General features: G+C 38.0%; 1 protein-coding gene across 8 annotated transcripts in view; it reads right to left on the bottom strand.

The window, feature by feature from the left end:
- The window catches only part of znf385c (zinc finger protein 385C), an 87,892-nt gene that overhangs the window by 18,179 nt on the left and 57,213 nt on the right, over positions 1-12,500 (bottom strand). For all 8 annotated transcript variants that reach the window (XM_047801085.1, XM_027161058.2, XM_047801086.1 and 5 more), the window contains one exon: positions 1,300-1,442. In XM_047801085.1, coding sequence (XP_047657041.1) covers positions 1,300-1,442 — 143 coding nt within the window. The remainder of the gene's footprint in view (positions 1-1,299; positions 1,443-12,500) is intronic.

Below are 12,500 nucleotides of genomic sequence, written 5' to 3'. Positions count from 1 at the left end.
TCTATGCCTGTAAAGAATATATATACAGTACAGACCAAAAGTTTGGACACACCTTCCAAAAGTTTGGACACACCACCTATTCAACAGGACAATGACCCCAAACACACCTCCAGGCTGTGTAAGGGCTATTTGACCATGAAGGGGTGCTGTGCCAGATGACCTGGCCTCCACAGTCACCGGACCTGAACCCGATTGAGATGGTTTGGGGTGAGCTGGATCGCAGAGTGAAGGCAAAAGGGCCAACAAGTGCTAAGCGTCTCTGGGAACTCCTTCAAGACTGTTGGAAGACCATTTCAGGTGACTACCTCTTGAAGAAGAATGCCAAGAGTGTGCAAAGCAGTAATCAAAGCAAAAGGTGGAACTTTGAAAAACTTTGAAGAACCTAGAATATGACATATTTTCAGTTGTTTCACACTTTTTTGTTATGTACGTATATAATTCCACACGTGTTAATTCATAGTTTTGATGCCTTCAGTGTGAATCTACAATTTTCATAGTCATGAAAATAAAGAAAACTCTTTGAATGAGAAGGTGTGTCCAAACTTTTGGTCTGTACTGTATATATATATATATATATCCCTGCTCCCTGTGAAGTCATCTATCCCGATAAAGAGTCTGTCTATCCTTAAAATCTATTTATACATGTAAAGAGTCCATCTATACCTGTAAAGAGTCTATCTATCCCTCCAAAGATTCTGTCTATCCCTGTGCTGAAGCCGTTTGTCCAGGTTTGATATCTTTTCTCAATCTTTGAAAATGACCCAAAAATCATGCGTGGGAAATCCACTCATCTTCACTCAGCAATTCACATCTACAGGTCTTCTACTCGGCTAGGTGGCAGACTCAGCAATAAGAGCAGGTAGTATAGCTACCAGGTGTAAGTTCATAGACAATAAAAGCACTAGGAATTATTTTTAAAAAAATACAATGACTGAGGTAGAAGAATTGAGAAAACTTTAGAGATGGCAATCCCTAGCTTTGGAAGACAGGATATCTGCGGCTCACATGCAGGAAGCTCTATATGGCGTACATGTGATCTGACACATATGAGGTGAAAAGAAGAAGAAGAAAGGGAAAGATGGCTGTATGACAGCATAATTTATTACAAATTCTGCCTCATACGTCACCTCGTTACATTATTGAAAGATATTCAGGTGATTCACACCCCAAGTAACACCAGTGAATCCAAGAAATCCAGGTGATTCACACCACCATAAGTGCTTCAATTTCAAATTGTAAAATAAATTGGCAGCCCTATTTTATACGCTTAAATGTTAAAAAGTTAAATGTTAGGCTCACCGTATTGAAGTTGGGAAACAGGCTAAGTGGACTGGAACCGTTGAGTCTGAAGGGCAGAAAGTTCTTCAGCTCCAGAGGTGTCTGCAGAGGGCGAGTCTGTACGGGTAACGCCGCCAGCAGGGGGCTGCCCTGAGCCGCCGGACCTGTGCACACATCCCAAAAAAAAAAAACATCAGAAAGGACTTCTGTCTCTACTGAACCAATCAGAGGTTGGAGACAAAACTGGGACAAAATACAATATAAATCCAAGAAATTGAAACACAGGGGGTGATTTAATAACAGGCTTAATAGCTCAGGTCAGAGCAATCTCTGTTGGTATTGAACTTCATGCTGCCAGAATAATGCAAAGAAACAAAAACACACTGCTGCAACTCCAAGGGGCACAAAAGAAATCATATTAACTGAAGGTGCTCTGCTTAAGCAATCAGTCATTTGTGCCCACAGGCTTGTTCTGGTTCAGAGTTTTGCTAAGTTAAACATTAGCAATGCAGATGCAATCAGATCAGTGTTGTGCCTGGTGGGGGGGCCTAGAGTGCCACCTGCCCCCTGGCCACCACAGGCGCCCTCCTGTAGATACTGGGAGTTGATAGCTTATTAGATTGTCAGGTGTAAAACTGTGTGAGCTGTCGATGTTATGACAAAGCAGAAAGATGATCGCACAGAGACGAAATCTGGTAGCCAGATTAGTACAATTTCTGCAATTATACCGCTGAAACTTGTTAGACACCTGGACATTATCCTTGTAGCTGAGGTGTGACTTCAGACACCATCCATACGTTGATGGTTTATGCTCAGAAGTCACCCACAAGCTCCCTCTAGGGAATCATCGATCTCAGAATGCTGGACGAGGCGACAGGATGAGGAGAGAATGATTTCACCCTGGAGTATGAGGAGTATAAATAAATCTATTTCTCAGCAAATGAACCAGAAACTTATTAAAAAGCCATCATTCGCTCTGCATACAGCACGAAGAGACAAACGTGTGCGCATGCGTTTTTACACACACAAACACACACACACACACACACACACACACACACACACACACACACACACACACACACACACACACACACACACAGAGTAATGGACACTGCAGGTATTAAGGATTTTAGTGTATACATCAATATGTATGTGTTCGCACGAGGATTTTTTAATGGAGCTGAGATGCCGAGGTTTTTCATTTTCCGCTTGGCTGAGCCTGAGATCCAGGAGCACTTCGCATTGCTTACATACCTCCCTACCGCATAGATCAATCACTACAGTCACACACACCCACACACACACCCACCCACACACACACATGGCTGCACACAGATACACAAACATGATCCTGCACATTATAACTGGTAACTAAAACATATATAGTGGAACAGACCTCAGAATAAACTGCAAATAGAGATCTTGTGGCTAATTGGAAAAAAAAAACTAACAAGCAAAAACAACAATAAATCATGCAGTGGGAGGGATTTTGGTTGGCAAGACTCTGCGAGTTGGGTATGTTTGTATTGTGGTCTGCGAAAAGGGTCAAATTTGGATATTTTCTTCTCTGAGACTACAGTACAAAGAAAGTGAACTTTAGGTTAGAATCTAATTCTAAAAAAAGATTGATGCACATCATTTTCTATTTTCTAAAACATATAGTGGAATGTTTCTAAACAGAGATTGGAGTTAGTTACAAAAAAGCTTGATGATGACATTCTGTACATCAAGTACAGAACATTCACAAGAAGGAGAAAATAATGAGTATAAAAATGACCGTAATCATAAGAAGAAAATAGAAGAAAAGAAGGTGAGGATAATTTGGTATTATTTGATACTTAACATAACACTGAACATTACATCTTACAGTGCATGTGTGTGTATGCATCTGTGTGTGTGTGTGTGTGTGTGTGGGTATATCTTGTGCTGTTCCCACATGGATAGGAATATCAGGGTGTTTATGTGTTAGAGGGATATTTGTCAGGTGCCTATGAGAAAAACTGCTTTAAAAAAATGAGTCAAAAGGTTTGCATTTTATTAGTGACGCAAGACTGATGGTGAAGCATTAACAGCATTAATGTCTATGCAGGGTTCTCACAGGGAAATGAAGACAAATTGTGTCTTCGTGTCTGACTGCCCCACCCAATACTTAGCCCCTCCTTAGCCCCTTCCTACTTCTGCACACCTGCTCCTGATGTATTATTACCACTTCTTATTACTATTTATACCTGTTGTGTTGTGTTTGTTTTTTGCTGAGCCGTTGTTATAGTTTCGGTGTCTCTTGAGTCTGGGTTTTGTTCTTTGTTTTATGTTCCTGGTTTCTTGTATCTTGTCTTGTTTTTAGCTGCCTTAGTGTTTTCCCTAGTGTCTTCCTGTGTGTCGATTCGATTATAGTATTAAATATAAGTTTTTTGCCATCCATGCGTTCGGGTCTGATTTTTTTCCCCGTCGGAGGAAAACTGTGAAAACTGTTCCACTGTGTGTGTGTGTGTGTGTGTGCGTGTGTGTGTGTGTGTGTGTGTGTGTGTGTGTGTGTGTGTGTGTGTGTGTGTGTGTGTGTTTGTAATGTTTTTATTATTTGGGCCAAATACCAATAGTAAATCACAATGTGAAGGTTTCAAACTTCAAGCTGGTCAATGTGAAGATTTTTTTATTTAAATGTTCTTTTTTTTTTATATAAAAACATAAACAAACTAAAATTGCAAAGTGAGTTAACAGTGAGTGACTTAGTAGAAAGTCTCCATAAAGATAAAGAATTACAAATACATGTGTGTGTGCTGGGGCCATGCAGTGATTTTATTTCAAAATCAGACTAAAACTCAGGTGTAAGGGACAATCTTCACCATACACATACACACACACACACACACACACACACACACACACACACACACACACACACACACACACACACACACACACACACACACACACACACACACAAATGCACATTCACAAAAGAATGTAATGTATTAAATGAGGTGAAACATTGAAGTCAAATGATGCCATGTGGTGCACTGGGAATTTGGTGAGGTCTGGCTCGAGTGCACAAAAACAGTGAGAATCGACAGGACTGTACCCTTCCAAAACACACACACACACACACACACACACACACACACACACACACACACACACACACACACACACACACACACACACCCCTTCTTTTCTTTCCTGACAAGTCGAGTTGAAAGGCATAATCATGATTTTCAGAGTAGTAATTAGCAGAGACTGCAGCCTCAAGCCCCCCTTCAATCCTCCATACATTTTCCCTCTTATACACACACACTACACACCAGCTGCTCTCGCTCTGTCTCTTACTCCTTCTATCGCTTCTTTTTACCAACTGTTCTTCTCCATATCTATTCTCAAAAAAGCGTTCACTAGTTCCACACAGATGTTTAGGATTCTTAAAATTTTGTTGTTGTTTTCTGACCCGTAGCCAGTCCAGGCTGAAATCTAGTGGAGCAAGAGTTTCCTCATGTGTCCTCCATTTATTCAACCCAGCATGCTTTCTCTGTCACATACACACACCGCTGTCACATTCTCTTTCATCTCAACACGGACTCGGGCAGGACACTGCTTTCTGAAGTATGTGTCTGTCTGCGTGTGTGTGTGTGTGTGTGTGTGTGTGTGTGTGTGTGTGTGTGTGTGTGTGTGTGTGTTTGCCCATGTACCTGACAAGAAGTAAACAGGATGTGAAAGACCTATGCAGAAAAAACATTAATACAGAATACCAGATGAGCAAATAAATCCTCACAGCGGGGCTTTGTGTCTTGTGGCTGATTAAGAAGTTGTTGGTTGATATTCTGTAACACAGACATTCACATGTACAGTAAAAAAAAATCATCACAGTTGCTTTACAGGAATTTCCTGATCTTTTCAGATGTACACCAGAGCGGCTGTTTTCTGATACTGCTGTGTAAACGAGATAATCTGCAAACTAAGTGGAATATTTAAATAAGGTTAAAATGTGTGTGAATTGTTCTGAATATCAATAAAGAGTTCTTAAAAAAATATGGCTGCAAAATATGAGTTTAGACTAATGTGATGTCTTGCAACACAATGATATTTTTAGGTATCTATCTTGTAGTGTATTGTATTGCGCGGCCTCTTGTCTTGAATGGTTTACACAAGGTTGCACATAAAGTGGATAAATTCATTTCTAATTTTTAGCCCTTATTTCTGCGTTGTCTTGCGTCGCTCTGTGTCTTTATGTAGCATCATGGTCCTAGAGGAACGTTGTTTCATGTTTGTTGTGTACAGTACTTCACCAGCTATATATGCTCCATATGACAATGAAAGCTTCTGGATTTAACTTGATGCATAAACTGTAAGCTATGAGACGATCTGTACCTGGATCCGTAAATCAGATCTGTTTCCAATGTTTAGAGTTTTTTTTAGAATGTCTTTTAGTGCACAGGGTGAACTTTAATCTGCACTGTCCAGGTGCCTTATAGAGACGTAGTAGCCCAGGGACTTGTGAGTGCCACTGTTGGGTGCTTGAGTAAGGCCCTTTACATTCAATTGCTCAGTTGCATAAATTAGATAAAAATAAGTCACTGTTTACGAAATCGTCTGACGAATGTGGAAATGTAACACGTACAAATACCAGGTCTGGAATATTAAAGACCCATCCATCCATTCATCCATCCATCCATCCATCTGTCTATCTATCTTCCATTCATTCATTCATTCATTCATTCATTCATTCATTCATTCATTCATTCATTCATTCATTCATTCATTCATTCATTTATTATTTCAAAATCATACCTAAATTCAGGTGTAAGGACATCACACACACACACACACACACACACACACACACACACACACACATTCACAAAAGAATGTAATGTATTAAATGAGGTGAAACGTTGAAGTCACATGATGCCATGTGGTGCACTGGGAATTTGGTGAGGTTGGTGTGCACCGTACCCTACATACACACACAGACACACACACACACACAGAAGCCCTCGTCTGCATACATGTTCTCACAGAAGCCCGCGAGGGCTAGTGCCGCTGTGATTGACAGGGAAGTCTTGATGTCATTCTTTTCACTAAAAAGTAAAATGATAAAAGCAGACACATGGGTTGAAACTTATTCATTAGTATTATCAGTGTTCTGAGTCTGTTTCCATGATTGCCTGACATATAAGCTTTACATGGCTTATAGCACTTATACCAAGAAGCCCTTTTTACTTTGCTAGCTCATAGCAGAGAGAAGAATAAGAAAACCTTTCACTTTGAGGACTAATTACAGCAGCTATATTGAACCGAATGATCGTGTTTCTGTTTGTAAAGTAAATGGAAACCTGTGTGTCATGTTGGTTGTTTAAATGCATCACAGCGCAAATATCTAAAAAAAACCCCGGCTTCATCGAGGTAACATAAAACGTCTGAGATTAAACATTCTTAAAATAATGTTCTTTAAATGAGGAAACTGGCTTATGTAGTAATTCCCGCTGCAGGCTCAGTATTAATCTATTTACAGATGCACTGACCTGTAGTTTGTGCTTTGAGGCAAAATCGGTCTGTACTGCAATCTCATTAAACACAGAAACAAAATAAAGAGCAAGATGTGCTATTTACATGAAATAAACAACTCTCAGTAGAGTCGACTGTCAAAACTTTTTTCACAACTGTTATTTATTGTTATTAATAAATCAGGGACATTTTGACAGGATTTAATCAGGGTTTTGTGACTGTATTCAGGATAAAGAAATAAAAGTATACATTTTATTAGAATATGTAAACTTGAGATGAATTGAATTTTTAAAGTGTGTGTGGCTCAGACAGTGGTTCCGGGTGTAACATGAACGATTTCTTAAAATAGTAACAGCTTCTGTACAGAGTGCCCTGTATAGCAAATGCTGAACATAAAGACTAACGATAAATGACAAAAAAAAAAAATATAAGAAAGAAAAAAAAAATTAATTGAAGATATGATGCCATTTTGATGTTAGGAGACGGTCATTTGATATTTATGGAAGGAGTGGAGAGAGAGAGATAGACAGAGAGAGAGACAGGGAGAGAGTTAGAAAAAGAGATAGAGGTGGGGGGCGAAAGAGAGACAGATTGAGTGAGAAACAGAGATAGAGAGAGACAGAGAGAAAGAGAGAGAAAGATAGTGAGAAAGATAGAGACAGAGAGAGAGAGAGAGAGAGAGAGAGAGAGAGAGAGAGAGAGAGAAAGAGATCAAGAGAGAGAGAGAGAGAGAGAGAGAGAGAGAGAGAGAGAGAGAGAGATAGAGAGAGAAAGAGACTGAGAACGATCAAGAGAGAGAAAGACACAGAGAGAGAGACAGAGAGAGAGACAGGAAGTGAGTGATAAAATGAGAGAGAGAGAGAGAGAGAGAGAGAGAGAGAGAGAGAGACTGAGAAAGAGATCAAGAGAGAGAAAGACAGAGAGAGACAGAAAGTGAGTGATAAAGAGAGAGAGAGAGAGAGAGAGAGAGAGAGAGAGAGAGAGAGAGAGAGAGAGAGAGAGAGAGAGAGATAATGCAAGTAATGGAGTGACTGTTTATTGTCGAAGTCATAACCTTGTCTATGGGACAACATGAACAATAAATTGTTAATAAATGTGTTATTCATTAATAAACGAAACCTTGTAATTGTTGTCAGATTGTTGTGGTACAAGTGAAGTAACCCTGTGGATTAAAAACCTGGTGTTATACAAAAAATAACACAGTACGCACCCGGATGTGTGTTTCTGTCTAACAGCAGTCAGTTTATTTCCTGAATTAAAGTGTAAAACTACCAATGAGGAGAAAATGAGAAGCTATTGTCCTCCCAAATCCCATTTATGTGCAGTTTTTTTCAGGGTATTTTCAGTATTTACATTAAATTACAGGCCAAAATCACTGCAGCCATCAAGCAGTGTTTCCAGCTAAAGGCATGGTTTTGCCTACAGGATGACTTCTTACCCTGTCTGAGTGTGCTCACAAGCTACATAAAGATTCCCGAGAGACTCTTTGTGTGGAACGAGAATGCCAATAGTGTTTAGCAGAGAACTCTAGTGTCTTTGCTTTCTTCACTGCACACACTCGTTCCACTTCTAATTCTTTTCAGAAACGCAGATATTCTGTCTGTAAATGCTTTGGCTCTCTGTATCCTTTTCAATTCAAATCTCCCCCCGGTCACCTCCCTGATCCCCCCAGCCCACCACACACACCGTTTTTTTTTTTTTTAAGAAGAGGTGGGGGTAAAAAGATGAGTGTGCTACTTTTGATGAGGAGTAACGACGCATGACGAACATAATGAGGAACGAAATGATGGACTGATTTCAGGCTTGGCTGAGTCCGTGTGTCACAGGGGGAAGCACACGCCGTCTGAATTAACACGGGGCAGAAAGAGCCTCTTGAAAGCACGGGGTCATTCTGACGCTCACCTCGGAAACAAAAGCCATATCCGTCGGGCTCCAGCTTCAGATTTAATCTAACAAATAAAACGAGCGCGCTGAAATGAGGTGGGGATTTTTATCCGCAGTGAGAAATGAACAATGGGGAAAGGTGACACAATTTTCCTTCCCTGCTCAGCCTTTTATTCTTTAATTTATTCTTTTAGTTTAGATTGAAGAGTTTATGTTGTACATAAAGACACATGAATTATCGTGTCTGAACACAGTTTCTGTGGGCTTTTGTATTTCATAGGAATTATAACAAGGCTTATTAAAGGCTTATAATAAGGCTTATTAAAGGCTTATAACAAGGCTTATTAAAATGAAGTTTTTAATTTGAAACGCAAACCATAAAAAAAGCAGGAAATCTAGCTATGGACTAACAAAATAATAATAATAAAAAATCTCCCTCCATAGTCACAAAATTATTTTTATTTATTTATTTATTTATTTATTTATTTATTTATTTGTTTGTTTGTTTATTTATTTATTTATTTATTTATTTATTTCAAAATAAATAATATTATGGTTCAACTTGACTTAAGGCACTATCCAGTGTTCATTTTTAAAAACCAGTAAGTATATATTATTCTTTTTTAAACCTTCATTGGTGTTCAGGTTAAATCAACCATTTTATATTTTTAATAAAAGTGTTTGCGTTTTCTGTAAATCGTCTGCATTTGCAGCTTTATTGTTGAGAGCTGTATTTCATAACCAGCCACTGCAGTAATCTGTTGTTTATCATGCTTATATTTTTATTTATCACCTGTATTTGATAAATCAGTTCAAATAATACACATAATTTGAAATATTTTTCGATTTAAGATTTATGTCACCAAGGTGTTTATTACAGTATATTTTGTTATATCACCAAGTGACACTTCCATTGTTAAATGTGATCTACTAATTGCAAACATTAATCAAAAATGTTATCTATATTATTTATGATTGAGATAAAGACAATATGTCCAAGGTCAATTTGACCTGAACAGTACCAAAGGGTCCAATGGGTGAACCTAACAGAATGGTTAAGATTCAGTGTTTGTTCATATACAGGAAATGGCAGATATACATATTCTAAACCATTTCAGCTGAAAACTGACATTCAGTGCAATTTTGTGCTTAAAAAAATGATTTTAGTGTTAAAAATCGTACTGATTATGGTTTTTAGGCTCTTATTCAGCTTGCTGCTGTACTCAGTAACACAGTACTGAGCAAAAGTATAAGGCACATGCAAATAGATTCTGTAAAGCAAAGATTGTTTCAAGATCAATAAAATAAAGAAAACTATAAAGAGCAAACAATAATAAAGTAAAAATAAAATCATATTTGGTGTGTTGACCCAGCAGTCTGATTAGATTTTGTGCAGTATGATAAGGATACTGCTATAGAACCTGCTATAGGTCTGTCACACTTGCTACGTGATCTTTCCTCAAATAAATACGTGTTGAAGGACAGTGCTGGTGAATTCTCAAATCTGATTGGTTAAAAAATTCATTGATTAATTGATGCATGCACTTTACATTTTCTCATGATTTGTAGCATGTCAAGGTATGTTTTTTAGATAACATCAAGAGAGAAAAAAGAAGAGGCTGGTGAGGGAGAGACTGTTTAGCGAGCTACTCTAATGGAAGTGTCTTTCCATTGATGCTCAAGGACGATCCACAAAAGTCAGTGTAGCTATAGCTATAACTGTTCGCATGAATGAAAAATAAAACATTAGTTAACTTATTTGAGACATTTGAGACGGGGCTCCTTTGTTTCACTCTTTATTCTGTTATTGTTCTGTATCTGTCTCTCTCTGGCGATGACAGCATCCTCCTGCAGCCTGATTTCATGCCTGACTAAGCTCAGCCTGAAAAACACACAGGCACACACACACACACACACACACACACACACACACACACACACACACACACACACACACACACACACACACACACACACTCCATCTCTCTCTCTCTCTCTCTCTCTCTCTCTCTCTCACTCTCTCTCTCTCTCTCTCTCTCTCTCACACACACACACACACACACACATATGCAAGCATGCACCTAAAACACTTGAACTCAGTCGTCTCTATGAACCTCTCTGTGAATGTGTGTGTGTGTGTGTGTGTGAGTTAATATGACTGAAATAACCCATGATGTGCTGAACAACATGGACCTCAAGCCTTATCCAACCCTCCATTTTGGTAAACGCTCAGACTACTAGCGAGCCAAGAAACGCTGATGTCAAGAGCTTGCTCATCCATTTTGTCGCCATGACAACAACCCTGCCACCCTATGTTCATGATACTTATTAAATGGTGTGGTTAAAATGGAAATTTGCTTCTTTTTTTTCAAACGAGAGAAACGAGAACATGTGACGTGTTTCCCATTTAAATGATAGTGAATGAAAGCAGTGAGGAAAGCATTGCTAGGCAGCATACAAATATGGGTGCCAAGAATCAACTAGCTAATGATTAACATAACAATTTAGCTAGCTGGCACACAGTCATTCAGCTTTTTCTATATGAATGATCTAAATTAGAAAATGGCTGTCAATATTTTCCTCAGAATACATTATTGCCTCAAATGACATTTTTAACTCATATTACTTTATATTCTTACATCAGACTACATTATTACCTCAGATTACATTATATTATTACCTCAGCATACATTATACCTCAGCTTACATTATTGTTAATACCTCAGATTACATTATATTCTTACATCAGATTACATTATTAACTCAGAGTAAATTATTACCTGTTACTTTATATTATTACCTCAGTTACTTTACATTATTTCCTCAGAGTACATTATTACCCCAATAAACATTATTAACTCAGAAAACATTATATTATTACCTCAGAGTACATTACTACTTCAATTACTTCATATTATTACCCCAGATTACATTATATTCTTACCTCATATTCAATTATTTCCCAAATATAAATTATTAACTCAGAAAACATTATATTATTACCTAGGTGTACATTATTACCTCAGATTACATTATATTCTTATCTCAAAGTACATTATTACCTCAGATTACTTTAGAAACAATAAGGACAACACTGTACAGATTAAACTATATTCTGTAACAAATAACATATTTTGAATCACTGACAAAACTCGTCAACATGGACTGGACCTGCTAAAGGTTACAAGTAAATATAGTCTGAATCCAAAGCTTTGTTCGACATACTTACAGTACACTGACCTCTCTTACATTGATCTGTGTTCGAACTACAAAAATGTCAATCTTTTGTTGTCATCAAGGTAACCACCTACAGTATATGTGATGAGTAAACTACAGTCAAGTTATAGACGCAAGGTAAACATGTTGATTGATCTAAAACAAGCACATCTGTAGTATATAAAGTATAACTCAATTAAAAATAAAGAAGTGCTGCTATGCTTTTATTCTTGATGCCTCGAGCAGCCATGTTGATTTGCTGAACTTAGTGCTGTGTAGACGGTCACACGTTTTAGTCGGACTACAGTACTGTACTCAGTAACACAGAGTACTGAGCAAAATATGCAATTAAATTCTGTAAAGCAAAGATTGTTTCGAGATCAATAAAACAAAGAAAACTATAAAGAGCAAACAATAATATAGATTAAATAACATATTTGGTGTGTTGACCCAGCAGTCTGAGGTAGACTTTGTGCAATATGATAAGGAGGCTGCTACTGTATAGAATCTGCTATAGGTCTGTCACACTTTGTTTATTGCTTTTTTTGTAGCAAACTTCAGCAGCATTTACTATATTATTTTTGGTCTGGAAAGCAGTGCGTATATTCTGCTTTCATTAATAT

The sequence above is a fragment of the Tachysurus fulvidraco genome, chromosome 15 (assembly GCF_022655615.1).
Source record: "Tachysurus fulvidraco isolate hzauxx_2018 chromosome 15, HZAU_PFXX_2.0, whole genome shotgun sequence".
Taxonomy (NCBI): Eukaryota; Metazoa; Chordata; class Actinopteri; order Siluriformes; family Bagridae; genus Tachysurus; species Tachysurus fulvidraco.
The sequence above is the reverse complement of the archived record's forward strand: the minus strand, read 5'-3'. Positions and strand labels throughout refer to the sequence as shown.